We start from the raw sequence: 23,469 nt of genomic DNA, 5'->3' as shown, positions 1-23,469 counted from the left end.
GTATATAAACACACTTGGGGGGCTGTTCATTTTACCAAAAAAGGGTTTCACATCCTAATACTATTTTGTAAATTGTTTTTCACTTAGCAATATCAACAATGCATTTTAAAAAGTAGAATAGCTTTAATAGTCCTTAAATTCTTAAATACATAGATTTAATGACAATCAAGATCCTAAAGGACAATGAAGCCTGCCCCGCCCACTAAGCTGGGAATCACTGGGGTAGGGAGTGTCCTGGGAATTGTCCTTAGGAAGAGCAAGTCTCCCTCTGCGGAATTGTCTAGCCTTAAATCTCAGGCTGCACTTTTCAGTGTCCTGTGCTTATCTTGTTCACTATGGATCCCTTTAACTATGTCTTGGCTTCGTGTGTGTGTGTGTGTGTGTGTGTGTGTGTGTGTGTGTGTGTCTTGACTTTTAACACCCAATTTATTATATGTATCATAAGGCTTTTCTGACGAATCTGACCTATTTGCCAGTGGGACAAATCATCCTCAAAAACCAAAGACAAATTATCAAGTTAGCAGAAGGGTCTTGTTTGTTAAATAATGGTGTTTTCCACATAATGTAATTTATTACAGTCAATAAGTAGTTTCCTCTTGGCTATTTAAAAAAAAATTTTAATGTTTATTTTTTTTATTTTTGAGACAGAGAGAGACAGAGCATGAATGGGGGAGGGTCAGAGAGAGAGGGAGACACAGAATCTGAAGCAGGCTCCAGGCTGCGAGCTGTCAGCACAAAGCCCGCTGTGGGGCTGGAACTCACGGACCATGAGATCATGACCTGAGCCAAAGTCCCCCGCGCAACCGACTGAGCCACCCAGGTGCCCCTCCCCTTGGCTATTTTTAAAAATTCAATAGGTGTGCATGTGTTCAAGCCTGTGTGAGCCTGCATGTGTATGTGCGTGGTGTGTGTGAAGTCTGATCCATTTTTGTGCTTAGGTAAAATCCATTTGCTAATTTTGGGACAAGGCTAGCCCTTATACAAATGGGCAGTAGGATCCTGTTGCAAAGAACACAGGTTTAGGAGTCAGAAAAACTTGTTTCCAAATGGGGCTCTGCCTTCCCTACCTATAAGACCTTGAACATATTATCAGCCTCTCTAAGCCTCAGATTTCTCGTGTGGAAAATGAGGGTCATAACTCCTTACAGAGTTGTTGTGAAGATTCAATAAGATCCCCAGTGGTTCCCAGGACTTGTGACTTGTCACTTGCTGGGACTTTAGAGCACTATTATCACACGTGCAATCACCATCATCACCCTTTAGCCATCCCAAATAAATCTGTAGTTTAAGAAAAGACAATGGGTCTATCTGGTAATCTCAGTTCAAGCCCCCTAGCCCTGGTGTACAAACAAGTTGGTTACATTCTAAAACCTGCCCAACGTAGAAATTCTGGAGCCACTTCTGAAGATTATGCATGGATGATCACTTAGCGCAATGTCTGGTACATAGTAAGTAAATGTTAGCCATCATTATTACCATTCTAGTTATTCACTAGTATACCAAGAGAGATTATGGTTTTTACTTCTCTGTGCACCGACAGATTTATAGAAAATGGTAGAGGTCATACCTACCCTCCTGCAATGGTTCAAATTCAATAACATATTTTAACTTTTAATACTTACCAATATCCATTCATTCAGACATGACTAACTTGCCTTATTCTAGAAAGAGTTTTAAAATTTTTTTTTTTAACGTTTATTTATTTTTGAGACAGAGAGAGACAGAGCATGAACGGGGGAGGGGCAGAGAGAGGGAGACACAGAACCGGAAGCAGGCTCCAGGCTCTGAGCCATCAGCCCAGAGCCCGACGCGGGGCTCGAACTCACGGACCGCGAGATCGTGACCTGAGCCGAAGTCGGACGCTCAACCGACTGAGCCACCCAGGCGCCCCTAGAAAGAGTTTTAAACTGCTAACTTTTGATGTACTTTTTGCATATGTGGTCAGTTGGCTTTCTTCTCTTTTTTGATTTTTTTTCACTTTTTGTATTTCTGATTATCCAGGTAAAAATTGCCAAACTCACATTTTCTTTTTTCTAAATATAAATATTTTCTATGTATAAAAATGTTAGTATATATGTACAAATGTGTATGCAAAAATGACAGGAGTGTATATGTATGTATAAATGTGCATCTAAAGTGGACAGTGTATACAAAAATGTATATCATATATATAATTTTGTGTCTTGCTGTTTTGCATACATGTCATTATACACTTTTTAACATTTCTAACAGCCATCAAATGTATCTTCCATAAATTCTTAATCACTTCTTAGTATTTGGGATATATAAGCTGACTAGAATTCCTCTTTGTTTATTTTACACCAGTGTGTAAAGGGTAAGAGTGGGAGGTGTTGGTAACATCCAAGGAGAGGAAAGAAAACATAACCACTGTGTGGATATTTCCTGTGGTTGGGGCTAGGAAACATAGACAGCCATAGCTGGATCAATGGAAACCAATATAAGTGAATGTTTCCTAGAGTGTTCTAGAACACACACATGTATATCAGGGTTTTCAGAAGATTGGGAAAATGATGAAGAGCGTAATACCTAACATCTATGTAACACTTTTCTCCCTTACTCTATGCTGTTTCAAAAAGGATTTAGCGTGAACTCAACAACAAAAAACAACCCAATTAAAAGATGAGCAAAGTGTTTGAGGGGTGCCTCTCTGGCTCAGTCAGTAGAGCATGAGACTCTTGATCTTGGGGTTGTGAGTTCCAGCCCCATATTAGGTGTAGGGATTACTTAAAAATAAAATCTAAAAAAAAAAAAATCTGAATAGACATTTTGCTGAAGAAGATACACAAATGGCCAATAAGCACAGAAAAGATGCTGAACATCAATAATCGTTAGAGAAATGTAAATCAAAACCACCATGAGATACTGCCTCGTATCCGTTAGGATGGCTGCTATTAAAAACAAACAAACAAACAAAATAACAAGTGTTGGAAAGGATGTGGAGAAATTGAAGCCCTCGTGCACTGTTAGTGGGATTGTAAAATGGTGCAGCTACTGTGCAAAACAGTCTGGTGGTTTCCGAAAAAATTAAAAATAGAATTAGCATATGATCCAGTAATTCTACTTCTGGATATATACCCAAAAGAATTGAAAGCAGGGTTTTGAAGTGATATTTGTACGCTTATGTTCATGCATTATTATTTACGAGAGCCAAAAGGTGCAAGGAACCTGAGTGACCATGGATGGATGAATGGATAAACAAAATGTGGTATGTACATACAACTGAATATTATCCAGCCTTAAAAAGGAGGGAAATTCTGGGGCTCCTGGGTGGCTCAGTTGGTTAATTGTCCAACATCGGTTCAGGTCATGATCTCATGGTTTGTGGGTTCAAGTCCCGCATCAAGGTTTCTGCTGTCAGCACAAAGCCCAATGCAGACCCTCTGTACCCACCTCTCTCTCTGCCCCTACCCGGCTCATTCTTTCTCTTCCTCTCTCTCTCTCTCTCTCTCAAAAATAAATAAACATTTTTAAAGAAAGGAAGGAAATGCTGACACATGCTACAACATGAATGAACCTTGAAGACATTACGCTGAGTGAAATAAGCCAGTCACAAAAAGACAAATGCTGTATGCTTTCAATTATGAGGTTCCTACAGCAGTCAAATTCACAGAGACAGAAAGCAGAATAGTGGTTGCCAGGTGGTGGGGGGAGGGGGAATAGGGAGTCGTTTAATTGGTACAGTTTTATTTTTGCAAAGACGAAAAGAGTTCTGGAAATTGGTTCAGTGACAGTGTCAATGTACTTACCACTCCTGGACTGTATACTTAAAAATGGATAAGATGGTAGGTTTTGTTATGCGTATTTTACCACAATGAAGCGATTTTCAATTTTTTTTTTTAATTTTTTTTTCAATGTTTATTTATTTTTGGGACAGAGAGAGACAGAGCATGAACGGGGGAGGGGCAGAGAGAGAGGGAGACACAGAATCAGAAACAGGCTCCAGGCTCTGAGCCATCAGCCCAGAGCCTGACACGCGGCTCGAACTCACGGACCGCGAGATCGTGACCTGGCTGAAGTCGGACGCTTAACCGACTGCGCCACCCAGGCGCCCCTTCAATTACTTTTTAAAAAGGATTTAGGGTACTTAGAGTACCCTGTTCTTTCCAAAATGCTTTCATATACATTATCCCAGTTGATCATTAGAACAACCTAGTGAGGGAGCAGGCTGGGTATTATTACTCCCATTTGGAGTAGACGAGATTACCTTGTAGGGGTGTCATGGAGCTCCCACAGCTTTTAGGGGGAAGGGATGGCTTCCGTCTACCCAGAGTCCTTAATGACAGGATGTGATTCCACACTTTCTGATCCTCATTCTCATTGGATCCCTGGCCTAGTGGCCTGTGCCTGGGCCCCAGCAAGCTCCCTCTGTCACTCACTCTCCTAACTTTGCAGACTCACTCAGAGACCGGAGGTTCTCCTGGATGTCCTCTCAGGACTGTACAGAAAACTCAGAGGTGGAGTTGCAGCCTCTGCCACCAGAATGAACAGAATCTGAGTGTTACAGTTTGATGAGTTCTAACAAAGGCCTATAACTGTAACCCATGCTCCCATCAGGATAGAAAACATTTCCATCACCTCAGGAAGTTTCCCTTCCCAGTCAATACAACAAGCCCAAGGCAACTACTATTTTGGTATTTTATTCCATGAGAATTTTTAATTCTTTTTTTTTTTTTTTTTTTGGTGGGGGGATGGGAGGAGATGGCTTTTTGCTGAGTATTCTTCCTGAATGGTTGTTTATGCCAGGACCTTGGACCTATTAAACTTAAAAAAAAAAAAAAAAAGAAAAGAAAAGAGAAGAAAAGAATAAAGTAGCTTCCTTTGTTTCTTCCTCATTTTAATTATAGCTTCCCTTTCCATGGAGCCTGTCTGTCCCAATGATCTGAGAGTGCCTTGAAGGCAAGGACCAAGCCTATTTACCTCTGTTCTTCAGTGCCTAGCACATAGTAAGCACACAACATGTCCCAGGCACTGTTCTAAGTGCTTTTTACACATCAATTCATTTAATCCTTGTAAAACTCTAGGAGGAAGGTGTTATGATGGGGTCCATTTCACAGATGAGGACAGTGAGAGATTTAACAGTTTAGTGTTAAAGACACCATAGTCAGGAAGCAGCAGAACTGGGATTTGAACTGGAGCAACCTGGCTCCACATATGGCTCTTACTCAGTATTCTCATCTGCCCTTTAATTACATGTGCTTGTTGAATGAATGAAAAATGATCCTTTTTCACCTTCCCATCTCAGTTTGTCCATAGCCAAATTAAATGGTTGTCTCCCAAAAGCTTCTCTTCCCCACATCTGACCTCACTGCTCCTACAGGAGACCCTGCAGGGTCTAAGAAGCACAGAGCCTTTCACCTCTTGGCTCCCTAGCCTCACTTAATCTCTCATGTCTAGGTGTCCTTTTTTTTGTCTTTCCTAGAAAACATCTATCAGATTCACCCCTTCCTCTCCCTTTGTTACCTGCTAGACCCCAAGACCTGACATTTATTGCCCACCTGCCTGTACTCACTAACCTTTGTCTTACATTTTTCCTTGAGCTCTTTTTTCTGGCTTACCTCTTAACTCAGGCAAATGAAACCCAAAAGCACTCCTGACAGCCCTGAAGAGAACACCCACTGGCCCAGACCACCAAGCCCTTTTGAGCTAACCACGCGCCCCACCCCCACCCCCGCCCCAACCTTGTGCCTGAGAACATGGACCATGGAGTAACCTCTGGAATGACCTACAACTACATTTATGACATTATAATACTAAAATATCTGCCCAAGGAGGAGCCTCAGACTCATTTACATAACATACAATGTCCATATAGGGCATGTTTCCTTAAGGTGCATGGGCAACCTTATGCCTGCCTCCACGTACGATGATGAGGCTTCCCTATCTAAATATTCATCCTAGCTTAGAACAAAATCAACTCTTTCACCCTCTCTTGGGGAGCCATCACTTTGGAAGCCCTTTCTTATTTGCTGCAAATTAAAGTTTTCTTTGAGCAACTACTCAACATGGTGCAGTTTGGGACTTACCTAGGAGCAAACTCACATTGGTTTGGTCACACCTTTACAAGTGCTGCCTCACTCTTTGGGGGCCTTGGGGTTTACATGCATTTTTATTTAACATTCACAATAATCCACAAGCCAAATATTATTATTCACATTTTGTAGATAAGAAACTGAATAATAGAACCCAGGTTCAAACGGATTTTGTCTAGCTCTGAGGACTCTACCATCTCCAAAGACTGGTGACCTTGAGCAAGTCACTTAACCTCCAAGAGTCTCAGACTTCTCATTTGTAAAATGGGGATAATGACAGTAATTACATTATTATTAGAGCAACTGAGATAACACTTAGCACAGTGCCTGACACACAGTAAGTGCTCAGAGATAATTAGCAATTAAGAGTTCACAAAGCCTATATAGCATACACAGAATGAGTTGGCTAATTGTTCTGACCAAAATGCTATCTGAAGAGCTCTTGAACTATAGCTGGGAAGAAACTGCCATACGTGGTCTCTTCTTAATCCCTCAAAGGTGCTCTCCCCAGGGAAGCACTGTATGCTGTATGAAAAAATTACCTTACTGTTCACCTGCGCAATGCACACATTAGAAAATACATCCAGTCTGGTGGAAAGTGCACAGAATCTATGGCTGTGCCCTGTCAGGTGTGTGACCATGGGAAATCTTGAAATGTCTGAGCTTTGTCATTTACAAATTGGAAATAATTCCTTCCCCCCAAGAATATTGAGATAACGCACATACAGCCTTTAGGACATTGCGGGACACATAGTTAAGACCCACATAAAGGAATTGTGCAACATTATCATAGTCAGATAATGTTATATGGGCTCGTTTTAATGCAAGTCGAGGACGAGATGGATTTATAAATCATATGTTATCAAAATCAAGTGTTAAAAGTATAGGAAAGGTAAAAGGATTGTGCAAATCAGGTACTGGGGTGTATGTCTTGAAAACCTAACCAACCCCAAAGGGGGAGCGAGCAGCACCGCCCCTGAAACCTGAGTAGGGAGGCGGGGGAACACCGGCCCTCCACCCACCCCAGAGCCCCGCCTCCAGGGTTGCTTGACGCGGCGCCCAGGCTCCGCCGACGGGAGGCGGGGCCGGCCCTGGTCACGTGAGCTCGGGTGCGGAAGTGGTGCAGCGGGCCCGTGTTCGTGGTTGGACGAGGCCGCAGGTCCCGGGGGCGGGGTCAAGTCTGCCAGACGCGCCGGGAGGAGCCGGGGGTGGAGGCAGGCGCGGGGGCCGGCGTCGGAGACTGGGATTCGGTCTTCTGGGCGATCGATTGCTGGACCAGCGGCGGTCCCGTGCTCCCCGGCCTGCGCGCGCCAGCTGCTCTGGGTTCCCCAGGCCGAGGCGCCGGCGGCTGCGGCAGGCCGGTGTGGTGGGCAGAGGGAGGCTCGGAGGGCGCGGGCGCCCGGTGCACGGAGCAGGCGTGAGGCAGCCGGGGGCCGGGACGCCATGTCCATGGAGGACCCCTTCTTTGTGGTGAAAGGGTGAGTGTCCCCGCGGTCTCCACTGGAGGAGGAGGTGGCCGTGTTGCCAGCCCGCACCTCCCCGCTCTCCTCGCCGGAGGGGGAGGGGAGACAAGTGGAGGCTAGGGAGGGGACAGTGGGGACGGCTTAGCCAGCAGGGCCATGACCAAGCGTCCAGAGACATCCCTTCCCAGTCCTACCTGGACTGTGAAAACCATGTCCCCAGCCAAGCCCCTGGGGAAGGAGGTCCTCTTTGGCCTGTGCGCCGAGATACAACTTATTTGGGGTTCGAGGGGACCAGCAGCTCTGCAGGTGGGGAGGGAGACGCGCGTCCTAGCCCCAACTGGGGCTCCGGTGGAGCACGGGGCCCTACTTCGAAGGAGGGAAAACAGCATCTGGGCAGGAAAAGGGAAATGGCCCTCCTGAGCTTTGTAGTTGGCGTTGATGGGGGTGAGTTCCCATTGTCCATTGAGTTTGGAGCTCTGGCCCGCAGACTGGTGAGACCACAACATGCCCAGAGGCGCCTGAGCACGTTTGCAGGCTGGGCTGCGGGGGAGCACGGCTCCGGAAGACAACTCAATTCAGTGGGGGCGTTTTTACTGAGTAATGTGAGGGGAGGAAAGCAGCCGTTCGAACTCGGCGATGATGTTGGAAGGAAAACAAAATGAAATCAGCCAAACTAAACTTTCCTCAGCCTTATATTAGCAACTGGGATTTTCCCACAGTGCTAAAGGAAGTGAGCGCTTTCTTTTTAACTCCCTGATTTCATCCAGGCTATTTGACAGGTTCCCCCCATTCTTATCCAGCCTTTCAGAACAGAACTGCCTTAACTTTTCCCTATGAGCTGTCCTGACTCCATCTTTGATTGCTTGATTGTTTGGAGGTAGAAACTTGGTTTGCACTTTGTTGTATTATCTTTGTAGCCATTAAGAAAGATGGATTCTTACGTTGTTGTAACTTGTCACTTCTATGTTTTAAGTGTTAGACATAAAAAAAAAAAAAAATCTGAGAACTACTAAATTCCCAGAAGATCAGTACTAGTAATCACGAAGTGTCCCTTTGCTTGCAACTAGTTGCTACTAGCTTCCTATTTCTGTAGTGGTAAAAGCTGACCAGTTGCTTGAGTGTTTGTGTTTTTTAAGGATTCTTCTCAGAAAATTCACATGGTACTTTAGGTGAAGGACTTTGTTATCTTTGATACAGTAAAATCTATACACTTCTTAACGTTTTCTTAAAAGGGGTTTCTTCATCTTACTTTAAGGTAGATGGGAAAGTGACGAGTTGTATGTAGATTGATGAGTAATATGCGGCTCTCTGCTTGGAAAATGTGTTATTTGTTGGAAGGATTAGTTTCGGGGTTCATTTTCAAATATCAAAGCCTGTGTGTCTTTTCCTTAAAGGGATCTTCTTAATGCTTAGGTTGCAAAGGTTGTCTCTGGCAGTGGAAAGCAGAGAGAATCAGAAATTGTTTGATTTTTAATGGAATTTGCAAAAATGCTAAATTGCCCTGCCATCTTGGCCTTTTTTTTCCTGATAGTATCTAATACATTCTACCAATGCTTGCTCACTGATTAGATATCACTGTTGTATTGGAACACTGGCCTGGATTGTTGGTTGACTTTATATCATGTTAGCTCATGCCCTTAAGGTGTCTGAAGAAAGAGATTCACAGTACTTCCAGACTGTGAGAGAATATTTGGGGAGCCATGTACCTCTATTTATTAATATTGAAAATGTATTGCACGGTGTAGAAAAATTAGATGCCTAAGTTATGGCTCTTAGCCTAGCAGCTATGGTTCTGAGAAGCAACTCACCCCAAAATTAAGTAGAAATGACAGGTGATAAATTAAGCGCTGAAGCGAATGCTACAGAAGATTAAGTGCCCCAGTAGTTCTGAGAAAAGCAACTCATTAGAAATGGTTATGATTGGAAAAGCTTTTAGAGATAGTAGTAGGTCTTGGATTAGGTTTTGAAGATGGGTAGAATTTAGTGAATTCAGGCCCGAGTCTCATCTGGACTCTTACTAAAATGAGTCTCTTAATTGGTCTGCCTGCTTCTGGTCATCTGCCTTTGGTTCTATTGGATCAGAGCTGTCTAAAATATAACGTGAGCCATATATGCCATTTGATATTTTCTAGTAGCCATGTTAAAAACTAAAAAGAAACAGGTGAAATTAATATTAATGTCATCTTTAATATAATCAGAATATTTCAGCATGTGATTATTATAAAGATGATAATGGGGGGTGCCTGGGTAGCTCAGTCGGTTGTGTCTGGCTTCAGCTCAGGTCATGCTCTCTTGGTCCATGAGTTCAAACCCTGCATCAGGCTCTGTGCTGACAGCTCAGAGCCTGGAGCCTGCTTTGGATGCTGTGTCTCCCCCTTTGTCTGCCCCTCCTCCCCTCACACTCTGTCTCTCTCAAAAATAAACATAAAAGAGAAGATTATAATGGGATATTTTATTTTTTTGTACCTGGTCTTCAAATTTGGTGTCTATTTTACACGTATAGTACAGCTCAGTTTGGACACTAAATTTGCATCAGAAATCTTTGATCTGTATTTAGACTTCATTAAATTTATAGTTGAAAAAGCAGATTCACATATCCAAATATTTCAAACATACTTAAAAATTTTCCAGTAACTGAATGGCGTATCAGTTTTTAAATTTAAATTGATTGAAATAAAAAAAATCAGTTCCTTCATCCTACTGGTGCATTGCAAGTGTTCAGTAGTCACTTGTGGAGCCCATATTGGGTTCTAGCTCTTCTAGAACCCAAGCAGGGGTTTCCTACTTCACATCTTTTAGTGGCTGCCTGTTGCCTACAGAACAAAGTCCAAACACTTCATGGCCACCATGATCCAGCCGTCCTTTCCCCTCCGCCCACTCAGCTCAGAGCTCCCGCAACGTCAGACTCAATAGGGTGAGTCTGACCCGATACTGGGCGCTCTTACTTCACACGCACCCACTCTGCCTGGTTCACCCACTAAGCTTTGAAGATTCAGTGTAAGCATCTGCACTGCCTCCAGGAAGTGCTTCCCTTGGCCCTTGTGACACATTATTGCCCCTCTTCCTCTGGCTGTCTTTCATTATTAGACTATGAGCTCTGAGGGTTGGGGCTGTTTATTTTTCCTGTACTTCCAACCCAGCACTTTGAATATACAGCATAAATGTTAAATAAATACTCAAAGGTGGTGGTGGTTGTGGTGGTGGTGCTTAAGGAGTAGTGATTCATGGGTGGGAACGCTGCCAGCAAGGGCCCTGAGATGGGCATTGTGTATTAGAAATTATCAAGGAGAGCATCTCAAGGTGTGTAGGAAGTTTATTTGGGGGGAAGTAATAATAATAACATACGTTTAGGGGACGCAACTCCTATCCAGGCAGTTTGTGCTAAGTAAGCACAATCAAAATTTTCACTTGATAAGAGCAGCTCTGTGATGTGCGTACTAGCCACATTTTAGAGATGAGGACCTGAGGAAGCATAGAGGGGTTAAGTTATTTGCCTAGGGTTACACAGCTAACAAGTAGTAGACCCAGGATTCAAATTTGAACTGCCTAGTTCTACTCACACTGTTAATATTTCACAGTATAGGTAGAATAGGGTCAAGGAGAGTCTCATTTTGAAGCCATGGGAGATTTTTAAATCTAGGAAATGGTGTGAAATTAGTTTTTGGTTTTTTTTAGGAATACTAATTTGATGGTAGTGTTGGATGCATCAATGTGAGGAAAGATTAAGAAGGGGACCAGATAGAAAGCTGTTTTAATCTAAATGTGTAGTTCTTAATGCCTGGATGTTTGAGGCTAGTTTTGTGGGGTTTGAACACTATCAACGAACGTCCTGTTCAGAGGAGAATCCCAGAACACAGAGGAGAAAATGACCACAATGGGGCAGCTGAGCTCTTAGGACACATGAAGCCAGCCTCTACCTGGAGTAGACATTCGTAGTGGTATTTACACCACCAGACTCGGTCCCTGAAACTCCAGGTTTTACTGAATCACCTCTAGCCTGCCCTTAACCTAGCCTCTCTGGTGGATCCTCTCCATGCGTTCTCACTGAGTGAGATTGATTATTCCCATTATGTCAGGTACTCTGTGCACATCCAGGTCAGTCTGACCCCACTCTCTCCCCCCTTGCTCCCAATGCCTGACCAGGCCTTCCTCCTCTTAGCCCTCTACTCCTGACTCTGCATTCTCCTTCGTCCCATGTCCACTAGGCATTGTGTTCTGTCAGTGCCATCCCTTAGCTATCTCTAGAATCTTATCTCCCTCTTTAGTTACGGTTCTTCTACCCTGGTTCATGTCCTTGTTCTCTCCTACCTGGACTCGTGTAAGCAACTTCTTCAGCAAGCTTCCCACTGCTACCAGATGTGTCCACAGGGACACGGTCAGATCATTTCTCTATTCAGAATCTTTTATTCTAAAATATTGAGGGTCTATTTTGTGTGCCAGGAGCTGAGGGTATAGAGCAGCGAACAAACAACGTCCCATCGTTATGGAGCTTACATTCTAAGGACAGGAAACGAACAAATATGTGGTATGTCAGGTGGTGATAAGTTCAGTGAGAATAAAGCTGGGTGAAGAGAGAGGGAAAGTGGATTCTGGGTGTAATTTTTCTCTTTATCTGACTTCAGGAAGCAGTGAAGTTTGGTGAAAGAACTGGTTTTTGGTGATCAGGCTGACCCAATGTTGGGATCTCACCTATCAATTATTTGGTGTAACTTTTGGCAAGTTAATTCTCCTCTTTGAGTCTGTTTGTACAAAATGTCTTAGCAAGGTACAAAATTGGCTTAACAATACCTGCTTTATTAGTTGTAAGGTATTAAATGAGTTAATGCATGTAACTTGCCTAGCAGTTGGGGGCACATATTAAATGCCCAACAGACATTCTCTTTTAAATGTTTCCATCCAAATTGGCTGCCCTTTCTGAGAGGAAAACCCTGGTTTTTGAGTAACATTTAAAATAATGTTAGAGGAATATATGCTTCTTTTGGAAAATTAGGAAACAAAAATATAAAAAGGAAAATAAACATTTATTGAGGAAACTGGGTGGCTTAGTCGGTTAAGGATCTGACCCTTTTTTTTTTTCAACATTTATTTATTTTTGGGACAGAGAGAGACAGAGCATGAACAGGGGAGGGGCAGAGAGAGAGGGAGACACAGAATCGGAAACAGGCTCCAGGCTCTGAGCCATCAGCCCAGAGCCTGACGCGGGGCTCGAACTCACGGACCGTGAGATCGTGACCTGGCTGAAGTCGGACGCTTAACCGACTGCGCCACCCAGGCGCCCCAAGGATCTGACTCTTGATTTCAGCTCAAGTCATGATCTCATGGTTGTGACCTCGAGCCCTGTGTCAGGCTCCTCACCGACGGTGTGGAGCCTGCGTGGGATTCTCCCACCCTCTCTCTGTACCCCTCCCCTTCTCACACTCTCTCTCTCTCTCTCTCTCTCTCTCTCTCTCTCTCTCTTTCACAAAAGAAATAAACCTTAAAAAATTTACTGAAATGCCACCATCCAGAAATAATTCATTAAAATTTTGGTGTCTTTTTTTTAATGCTTATTTATTTTGAGAGAGAGAGAGAAAATGGGGAGGGGCAGAGAGCAAGGGAAAGAGAGAATCCCAAGCAGGCCCCTAGCCTTCAGCACAGAGCCCCCAACTCGATCTTGTGAATAAGTGAGATCATAACCTGAGCTGAAATTGTGACCTGACCTGATATCAAGAGTCAGATACTTAACCCACTCAGCCACCCAGGCACTCCTTTTGGTGTCTTTTTTGATCTTTATTTCTATTAATAGTTTTAGACAATACTACTAATAGAGTTTTTGATATCTTACTATATTATCAGGCACTGTTCTAAGAACCTAATAGGAATTATCTTTTTAATCCTTATGAAGTAAGTAGTAGTACTATTATCATTTCGCAAAGGAAGAAAATGAAACTTAGAGAGTAAAAAAAAAAAAAAACAAAAAAGAAAACTTCAAGCTTATAAGCTTATCAGTGGAAAGGCTGGGATTTATATAGAAGTGTATTATTATTATATTATTTAGTAATTGTTTTAGAAATTGGAATCATACTGTTTTAAATCTTTTAATCTGTACTTTTTATATCCTTTAAATGTCTTCAGTGAGGAGGGCTTTTAATGACTCTGTTGTATTTTGTCATACAAATTCAATATAGTTTATTACCCAGGATGACAGTTGTGATGTTTCTGATTTTTCACTATTACAATTAATGTAGTGGCAAAGAGAATGCCTGACAGGTTTTTATTGCTGCTTCTGATTATTTCCATAGCCTGCGTTCCTGTAGTAGAATTGCTAATTCAGAGAGTATGCACACTTAAAAAAAAATGTTTATTTATTTTTGAGAGGAGCAGGGAGGGGCAGAGAGAGAGGGAGACACAGAATCCCAAAGCAGGCTCCAGGCTCTGAGCTGTCAGCACCGAGCCCGATGCAGGGCTTGAACCCACAGATCCTGAGATCATGACCCAAGCTGAAGTCGGCTGCTTAACCGACTGAACCACTCAGGTACTCCAGAGAGTATGCACATTTTTTTAAAAAATTTTTTTTCAACGTTTATTTATTTTTGGGGGGGACAGAGAGAGATAGAGCATGAATGGGGGAGGGGCAGAGAGAGAGGGAGACACAGAATCGGAAACAGGCTCCAGGCTCTGAGCCATCAGCCCAGAGCCTGACGCGGGGCTCGAACTCACGGACCGCGAGATCGTGACCTGGCTGAAGTCGGACGCTTAACCGACTGCGCCACCCAGGCGCCCGAGAGTATGCACATTTTTAAAGTTTTTGGTACATACTACCGGATTGCCCTCCAGAATACACCCCTATCTCCACTCTGTCCCTCACCCCACCCATTTCCCTTAATCTCTTAATAGTACTGGGATTCTCATTTTAAGAAATCTGTACTAAATTGTGAGGTGAAAAAAATACTGTATTTGAATCCTATTTCATCTTTGTATTTAGTAGGGACGCATGCAGTACTTGTTTGATGAGTTTTGGATTCTGTATTTTTCCCCTATCTTGTTGGCAACCTTTTAGAATTTGTGACTTCTAACGGAAGAGGCCAAGAAAACCACAACATTGAGCATTGGGTATGAGAGTCTCTTGGTACCAAGTGAGCCTCTCCTATAGGTAAAAGGCACGAATGTTGTGGCTCCTTAATATTTTGCTGTTTGGGAGGCTTTGTGCACCTGAATAAGGATAATTTCTAGGTTCTTGGCTGTGGATCAATGTTGAAATAATGGCATAAGTTAGCAGATGAGCAGTATGGTGTATGTTGTGTTGTGTTCTTTAGCCAGCACCTGTCTCTGCAGCTAGATTGTGCGTTCCTTGAAGGCAGGCATTGTGTATTTTATTCACAATGTTGAGAAAACTATTAGTATAATCACTGAAAAAAATCACTTGTTTGTAGAGTAGTTTTAATCTAATAAATTTGAATGTAAGTCAAATCTCATTTTCTACTTTTTTAATTTCTATTTTTTAACATTTATTTATTTTTGAGAGACAGAGAAAGACAGAGTGTGAGTGGGGGAAGGGCAGAGAGAGAGGGAGACAGAATCTGAAGCAGGCTCCAGGCTCTGAGCTGTCAACACTGAGCCAGACGCAGGGCTCAAACCCACGAACTGTGACATCATGACCTGAGCCGAAGTCGGATGCTTAACCTACTGAGCCACCCAGGCACCTCTCATTTTCTACTTTTTAAAAATCAGAATCAGATGTTTCACTATAAAAACAGCCTTGCAAACATTTGTTACAAATTTATCCAATGCCTAATACTATATTTGGCTGAAATTATAGTCTTGTTGGAGAATGCTATACAGAAACGCAGAGGAGTGTAGGCGAAAGACAATATGCATTGTGTGTAAGATTTTGGAAGAGAGTTAAGATGCCGTGGAGAGTGAAAAAAGTAAAGACCCCAGTGGGAATGTTGGGCAATAACATTTTAGTGAAGCAAGTATAGGGTCTCAATCTGGGCCTTAAGGAAATGTCTGCTTTTCATTTGCAGAGATGTAGGGACTCTTGGCTGGGGAAGCAGCAAGCAGAAGTCTAGAGCCAGGAATGAGAAAGGGGAGGATGGGAAGGAGACCTGCCAAGTGGCACAGATTTTGTTTTAATGAGAAATCAGGTTGGATATTAAAGTCGGCCAGTTTGGGGGAGGAAGGTGTGGAATACCCAGCTGAAAGAGTTTCAATTTAATCTGTTTCCTGTTATAAGTTCCTAATCAGGAGGCAGTGTTAACTAGCAGTTACTGTTCACTTGCCTTTGGGCAAACAACTGTTAAGGGCTCAAACCCAGGTGTTCTGATTCCACAAAGAAAATAGATTGTCTGGAGGCTTAGCTAAGATGGGATTAAATAGGTCTTGGTGCTGGAAGGCGCCTCATAGTCAGGGTCAGAAGCATTTGAGGCAAACAGCCAAGATGCCCAAGCCCCATTCTCATATTTGTTCAACGAGTGCAGACTAGATATCTTGAAAGTTCTTTCCAGATCTAAAATCCAGTGATTGGGCTTCAGTAGAAGCTGTGCAAGGTGAGAAGTTTAAGAGGAAAAGCGTCTAGACAAGTTTCAAGTCTTGGAAGATAGTGGCGCCATTGACTGAAAAGGGGAAGTTAGAAAGGGATGCAGACGTTTTTTCTGTTTTATCTTTTTAATACTTGCTTTTTTTTTTTTTTTGTAGGCAGGATAGGATTAGTTTGGTTTTAGGCAAATAGAATGGTCCTATGGGCAGCTAAAAATATAGGAATCAATCCTGGGTGAGTGGCTAAAGTTGGTAATGCAGTTGGGGAGTCATCAGCTTAAAGGGACATTTTGAACCTATGAGTAAAAAAATCTGTAAAAAGTGCTGAGAGGGGCACCTGGAGGGATCGGTCAGTTAAGCTTCTGACTCTTGATTTTGGCACAGGTTGTGATCTCATGGTCATGGGATTGAGCCCCATATCGGGCTTTGTGCTGAGCGAGCTTAAGATTCTCCCTCTCCCTCGGCCCCTCCCCCTCCTCCCACATGCTTGCTCTCTTTCTCTCGTCTCCCTCTGTGAAAAGAAAAAAAGTGCTCAGAAACACTGGGACCAAGTGGAGGAAGAGAAAAGAGAAAACTGGTAGGAACTAGAAGAGCACAGTGACACAAAAACAAAGGAAGTGAGAGTTTCAAGAAAACAGGCTGTGGTGGCAAGTACCTTGAAAGTGAGCACGAGTGCAAGCCACTGGTGACTTTGACCTGCAGTGTCATTGGTAGTATCCCCGGGGAGTTGTGGAAGCAGCAGCAAATTGAGGTCAAAATTGTATATAACTGCAGGTGACTAAGCAGAGGCAATTTCTCCCCCACAAGAGTAATTGCAAAAGGTATCACAGTACAGTTGAATTTGGAAATGAAGTGAGGTCAAGTGAAAGGAGAGTGTGTGCTTTTCCCCTTAAATACAAAAGATGTGAGTGTGGAAGTCAAGCAGTAACCGGAGCTCCTCTCTCACCCTGCATGAGGGATTGGTGGCAGAACGAGGTTGGTAGGATATGGGGCGGGCCGGTGATATGGTTACAGGCGTTTCATTACTAGAGTGGAAACCATGTGCCTTTCCTAGTATATTGATGAAACAGGAACCTGTCGGTAGAGTTGTGCAGAACGAGGGCTGCCCCAGATACCGGTATTGGGGCAGATTGTATTTGTCCAAAGGTGGCCACCCCAGTATACATCCTGCCCCATTTGCTTTTCTCTGATTGCAAAGCTGGCATTCTTCTGTCAAGCTGGGATCCTTTCCCTTGAACCTGGGCAGACCTTTGTAACTGCCTCACCCGACAGAGCGAGGGGGAAATGACACTGCTTGACTCCTGAAGCTCAGGTCCTAAAGGACAACCAGCACAGCTTCTGCCTGTATCTCTCTGACCCAGGACACAAGGCTTGGGGGTCCTGAGCTAACATGGGAAGAGTGCAGCTGTACTGAAGCCGCGAGGGAGACATGTGGACAGACGGCACAGACACCGAGGAGCACATGTTCTTGCCGCCCCAGACATGGTGGAGCAGGGACCAGCCGTCTCCTCTGTGTTCGGCACGATTTCCCGACCCACAGAGTCCACGAGCATAATAACTGGTTGTTTTACACCTCCAAGTTTTGGGACGGTTGTTACACAACCACCGTAACTGGAACAGATGCCAATTCAGAGTCTGTCAGCATGATCTGAGAAGAAAGGAGAAATCAGAAGGCTGCTTGCTGGGTGTTGCAGCTCCAATTATCCTACAACTTGTTGGTGTAGCTGAATGGAAGATTCTGCGAAACTCAAAATCCCTAATGGCTGAGATACTCCTTCCTCCGACTTTACTGATAAACTTGGTGAGATGTGGATGAGAAAACTTTGTGATTTTTATGGACATCTGGATGTATTGCCTTTAACCCTAGAGGTAGGATGGGAGGGTGGGCCCTTCCGTATGGTGGAACAGACTGGAACGTTGTATGGGAGAGGCTCAGCTAGCAATGACAGGGTTAGTGTTTGCCTGGCTTCGGAAACAAACTAGGTTAGTTCTGACGGTGTCAACTTTTTATCTATAATGAATGGAAGACTCTGGTTTCAAAAGCTTTGATGACTTCATTTTTGCCCCAAAAATACATTCTTCAAAGATACAGACTGTGTTTTCACTTTTGACAGTTATTTACCTCTAGTTCCCTGGGCATTGAGGTGGATTACAGCAAAGGACCTTCATTCTGGTGTTCTTGGAATTTAATCCACTAGGATATGACAAGTCCCATGATTTTGATTGACCATTTGGTGGACAGCGATGGGGAAGAGCTTCATCCCTGGCATTTTCCAACACTGTGACTCTCATTGCCCATGAAATGTGGAAGACAGAACCGACTTTGGAAACATCTGCAACAGATGTGGCAGCAGAAAATCGGCCTGACTGTTGTGGAGACCTTCTCTGGGTCAAGAGCTAAACCTGTAATTCCTAGGAAAATAATTAGCGAGTTTTTGGTGAAACGGTGCCAGACATGATTCCCAGTGCTGTTGGTGAGCAGATTGTTATTAACCAGGAAGGTTGCTAAGCCAAAGAGCTCCAAAAATTCAAGGTATACCTGGCCCCTCATGGAAAGTTCTGGGTGTCAGACTTCAGTTGTCCCCATCACACAGTTGAAAGAAAAACCTCAAATAGATAAACCAGACTTTACAGGAAAAAGATAGCAATATTTTGTGATTTTGACCTTTTTGGAGACCATAGACAAAAGTGGATCGCTGCTGCCTGGGAAGTCAGCAGCTGCTGCTGTTTGGTCAGGGTGCCGTGTTCCTCACAGGGTGAAGTGCTCCTCACGGGGTGTGGTGCTCCTCCCAGGGTGCCATGTTCACATGGGCTGTGCTGGACTTCTGTGTGTGTGGGGGGGGGGGGGGGACCTAACTAGTCAGTTCTTAGAGAAACAGCTCCTCCCCCCCCCACCCCCCGCCCTTGCTGAGAAAGGAGTGTGAAGAAAACTCAGTGGGCTCTCTCCTTTCTCGTTAAAACCCTCACAGATCTGAAGCAGATGACGTTGTTATATACTCCTCTTTTTTTCTCTCTCTCTCCTCTGTTCTGTTAATTGATTTACTGGGGATGCCTAGTGATTTTAAATATTCAGCTCCAGATATTTACAAATGGTTGTTAATTGAGTTGTGTCACTAGAGTCTTGCACATTTATTGGGTGTGTCTTGTGGCTCTTGAAACCGTTCAGAAATCCCAAGTTCTTTGGAAAATTCTGGTTACCATTAATATTTGGCGTAAAAAAGAATTCGTGCCACATGTTGTTTTCTATTCTCCTTTCAGGCCTTCTTTTCCAGGCTGATGCTAAGCTGACATGAAGTTGGGAGATGTTTGAAACTTTGAGTGACCCCTCTAGCTGCTGTTAAAATGGGATTCCTTGACACACGGCAGGTTCTGGCTTTTCGAGATTTGAACCATTGCCGATAGTTCCCATTTTTGTAATTCTTTGAAACGTGTGTCTTAGGAATGCGGTCTAATGCCTACTTTGCCTTTCTTTTGTCTGTGCCACTAACTGATAGCTAAAGATGAAACTTACTGAAAAACAAGAGATTGAGAGTGGAATAAGCCAGGTGACCAGTTGGGCCTGTGGGGTGTTGGATGTTATCCTGGAATTGCTTTGTGGCATTTTTCTGTTTCCTGCCATTTCTTTGATTACTTCTTCAGAACATGCTTAAGAGCTCCCTGATTTCACTCTGTGCTGCTAGGATTGAATCCATGCATGTGCCCCACCTCCCCCTCAAGTCTATCAGTGTCTTCAGAGTTATGGTTATGAAAGTGTGGTCCTTGAATCTCAAGGGGTTCCCGCCCCTCTCACAGAAGAGTCCCTTGGCTTAAAATGCTTTTCGTAATAAAACTCAGGTGTTGTTTGTTTTTTCCATTGTACTCACATTTACACCAATGGTGCAGAAACCTGTGGCAGATAAAACTGTTGATCCCGTCACCTAAACCCAGGCCGTGGCACTGCACCGGTCTGGTACTCGTTGTGTTCCTCCCTCACAGTAGGGGGGTGGAGGGGGAGGTCATGTACCCTTAAGAATGCCCTTCCTGAAACAGTAAAAATTGTTAGTTGTGTCAAATCTATCCTTGAAGACCTTTTCTTTCTTTCTTTCTTTCTTTCTTTCTTTCTTTCTTTCTTTCTTTCTTTCTCTCTCTCTCTCTCTCTCTTTCTTTCTTTCTTTCTTTCTTTTTGACGTTTGTTTTTGCGAGAGAGAGAGACGGAGCATGAGTGGGAGAGGGGCAGAGAGAGAGGGAGACACAGAATCCAAAGCAGGTTCTGGGCTCTGAGTTGTCTGCGCAGAGCCCATCGTGAGGCTTGAACTCATGGACGGTGAGATCATGACCTGAGCTGAAGTCGGACGCTTAACCGACTGAGCCACCCAGGTGCCCCAAGACCCTTCTTTTTTAAAAGTTATGATTTACCTACAGTAAAACTGACCCTAATTTTTAGTGTACAGTTCTTCAAGATTTGACAAACTGAAACAGTTGTGCATAACCACCGTCTCACAAATAAGATATGGGACCGATACATCTCCCCTAAAAAGTTCTCTGCAAGTTTACTCCTTGGTGAGTCACAGATAGAAACTACAGCAGGTGAGGGGCGCTTGGGTGGCTCAGTAGGTTAAGCATGCAACTTCGGCTCAGGTCATGATCTCACAGTTTGTGGGTTTTGAGCCCCACAGCGGGCCCTGTGCTGACAGCTCAGAGCCTGGAGCCTGCTTTGGATTCTGTCTCCCTCTCTCTGCCCCTCCCCCACTCGCACTCTGTCTCTCAAAAATGAATAAACATTAAAAAATTTTTTAAAAAAACTACAGCAGGTGAGTCGTTGCACAAAGGAAATATTTGCATCAAAGAAGGAGTTCACAGGGAATAACTTCTAAAACTGTGACTCCCCAAGCAAGTATGGATGCGTTCCTTTTACTTAGGGTTAGGATGAATATTTAAAAAGGGGAGCCTTGTCATCAAATGTGGAGGTGGGTGTAAGGTGCCTGCACCATAAGAAAACCTGCCTGTGTGAGCTTCGTATGTTATGTAAATGAGGCTTGCGCTCCTCATTGGGGGATTGGGGGAGGTTTTAGCGTTATAATGAGGAAAAGGGAGTTGTAGGTCCTTCTGGAGGTCGCTCCATCTTCCCCAGGCTTGAGTCAGGGGGGGGGTCACACTCAAACTGGTCTGGGCTCTCTGGGCTGGCCGGAGCTTTTGTCAGGGCAGGTGCAACTGCCTGAGTTGCTGTCGCTTGGGTGTTTTCAATTTTTGGCAGTGACGACTAAAGCTGCTCTAAGAATTTGCAGGTGGTTGTGTGAACGTAAGTTTTCATGTCACCTAGAAGTGAGATTGTTGGGTTATATGGTAAACGTATGTTTAATTTTAAGACACAGCCACACTATTTTACGAAGTCGCTGTGCCATTTTGCATTCCCTTAAGAAATGCAGGAGAATCCTGGCTACTCCGCCACCCGGTCAGCATTTGGGCATCCTCGGTTTGTTTTAGGCCATGTGTAGTGGTATCTCACTGTGCATTTAATTTGCATGTCTCTAATGACTAATGGTATTGGACGTTTTATGTTCTTAAGCTGTCATCTGTATGTCATCTTTGGGGAAAGCACTATTCACATCTTTTGCCCGTTTCCCTTTTGCTGTTTTTCCTTTCAAGTTTTTACTTATTTGAGAGAGAGAGAGAAAGCATAAGGTGGGGAGGGGCAAGAGAGAGGGAGAGAGAGAGAATCCCAAGCAGGCTCCACACTGTCAGCACAGAGCCCGATTCAGGGCTCGCGCTCACCTGCTGTGAGTTCATGACCTGAACTGAAGTCAGATGTTTAACTGACTGAGCCCCCCCCCCCCAGTCGCCCCTGCCCATTCCCCACCCCCCATTTCTTTCTGGGTTTTGTTGTTTGTTTGTTTGTTTGTGTTTTTGAGAGAATGAGCTCCATTGGGGGAGAGGGGCAGAGGGAGAAAAAGAGAGAATCTTAAAGAAGGCTCCACGTTCAGTGTGGAGCCTGGCTTGGGGCTTGATTTCACCACCCAGGGATCATGACCTGACCCTGAAATCAAGAGTTGGATGCTCAGCTGACTAAGCCACCCAGGTGCCTCTTTCCCTCCATTTCTTTAAAATGTCTTTTAAGTTTATTTATTTTGAGAGAGCATGTGCAGGAGGAGCAGAGAGAGAGGAAAAGAGAATCCCAAACAGAGCTCTCGACACATGGGGCTCGATCTCCCAAACCCCAAACCGTGAGATCATGACCTGAGCCAAAAGATGGACAGTTAACCGACTGAGCCACTCAGGCACCATACTCCCAGTTCTTAGTTGGGTTTGTTTTCTTATTAAGTTTTGAGAGTTTTTTAAAAATTATATTCTAGATAAAAGACATTGATCATATATATAATTCATGAACGTTTTCTCCCAGTCTTAATACACATTTTTTAAAAAATTTAATGTTTATTTTTTGCGAGAGAGACAGAGACAGAACATGAGCAGGGGAGGGGCAGAGAGAGGGAGACACAAAATCTGAAGCAGGCTCCAGGCTCTGAGCTGTCAGCACAGAGCCCGATGCGGGTCTTGAACCCACGAACCGTGAGATTATGACCTGAGCTGAAGTTGCTTAACTGACTGAGCCACCCAGGCATCCCCTTAGTACACATTTTGACATTCTGTGTGGCAAAATGAGAGTGTGCCAAAGCACTTTTGCTATATTGTGAATGAAATAAGATGGCTATCTCCAGGAAAAATAATTTGTGATTGAGTTGCAAGCTGAAATAGCTCGTGTTTTCCCTTCACAGATCCCATTTTTACTTGAAAGAATGCCTGGCAAACTTGTTACTGGAACTTGCATATGTTCTCAAATTTCAAAATTAAAAAATACTTGAGATATTTTCTCAGAAATGAATGAAGTGAACCTGTCACTTAACAGAAAACAATTGACAGTATTTTCAATGATCATAAAATTAGAGCCTTTGATTAAAAACAGAATTTTGGAAAACTTCTCTCAAGTACTATCACCTTACATATTCCCAGTAATTAAGTTTTTCTGATGATGTTGGTGGTGATATTATATGATTTTGGATAGTGTATAATGGAAAGACTCAGCATTTTCAAGACCTGTGATACTCAGTATACTAGTATTTTCCAGATGACCAGTACATGTGATAAAATTAGACATGGGTGGGGCGCCTGGGTGGCTCAGTCAGTTAAGCGTCCGACTTCAGCTCAGGTCACGATCTCACGTTCCGTGAGTTCGAGCCCCGCGTCGGGCTCTGGGCTGATGGCTCAGAGCCTGGAGCCTACTTCCGGTTCTGTGTCTCCCTCTCTCTCTGCCCCTCCCCTGTTCATGCTCTGTTTCTCTCTGTCTCAAAAATAAATAAACGTTTAAAAAAATAAAAAAAAAATTAGACATGGGTGGGTGAAAGATCCATTCAAAATACAAGGTAGGGCAATGGATTGTAATACATGAGAGTTCAAAAAGTCTTTGA

The 23,469-nt window shown here is 43.7% G+C and overlaps 1 protein-coding gene across 4 annotated transcripts in view; it reads left to right on the top strand.

Annotated features, from left to right (window-relative positions):
- Nucleotides 1-7,255: 7,255 nt before the first annotated feature.
- Nucleotides 7,256-23,469, top strand: part of STX6 (syntaxin 6) — a 52,307-nt gene continuing 36,093 nt past the window's right edge. For 3 of the 4 annotated variants that reach the window (XR_005781769.1, XR_005781768.1, XM_040446499.1), the window contains exon 1: nucleotides 7,258-7,528. Coding sequence is in view for 2 of the 4 variants with exons in the window: in XM_040446499.1 (XP_040302433.1) it covers nucleotides 7,494-7,528 (35 nt within the window). In the remaining 2 variants the exon portion in view is untranslated. Of the gene's footprint in view, nucleotides 7,529-23,469 lie in introns of all 4 variants that reach the window. The other variant, XM_040446501.1, reaches the window with a different exon arrangement.

This window comes from Herpailurus yagouaroundi, unplaced genomic scaffold (assembly GCF_014898765.1).
Source record: "Herpailurus yagouaroundi ecotype Mexico unplaced genomic scaffold, PumYag 195, whole genome shotgun sequence".
In the NCBI taxonomy this organism is placed as follows: domain Eukaryota; kingdom Metazoa; phylum Chordata; class Mammalia; order Carnivora; family Felidae; genus Herpailurus; species Herpailurus yagouaroundi.
Note: the sequence above shows the minus strand (reverse complement) of the source record. Positions and strands in the feature narration are given on the sequence as shown.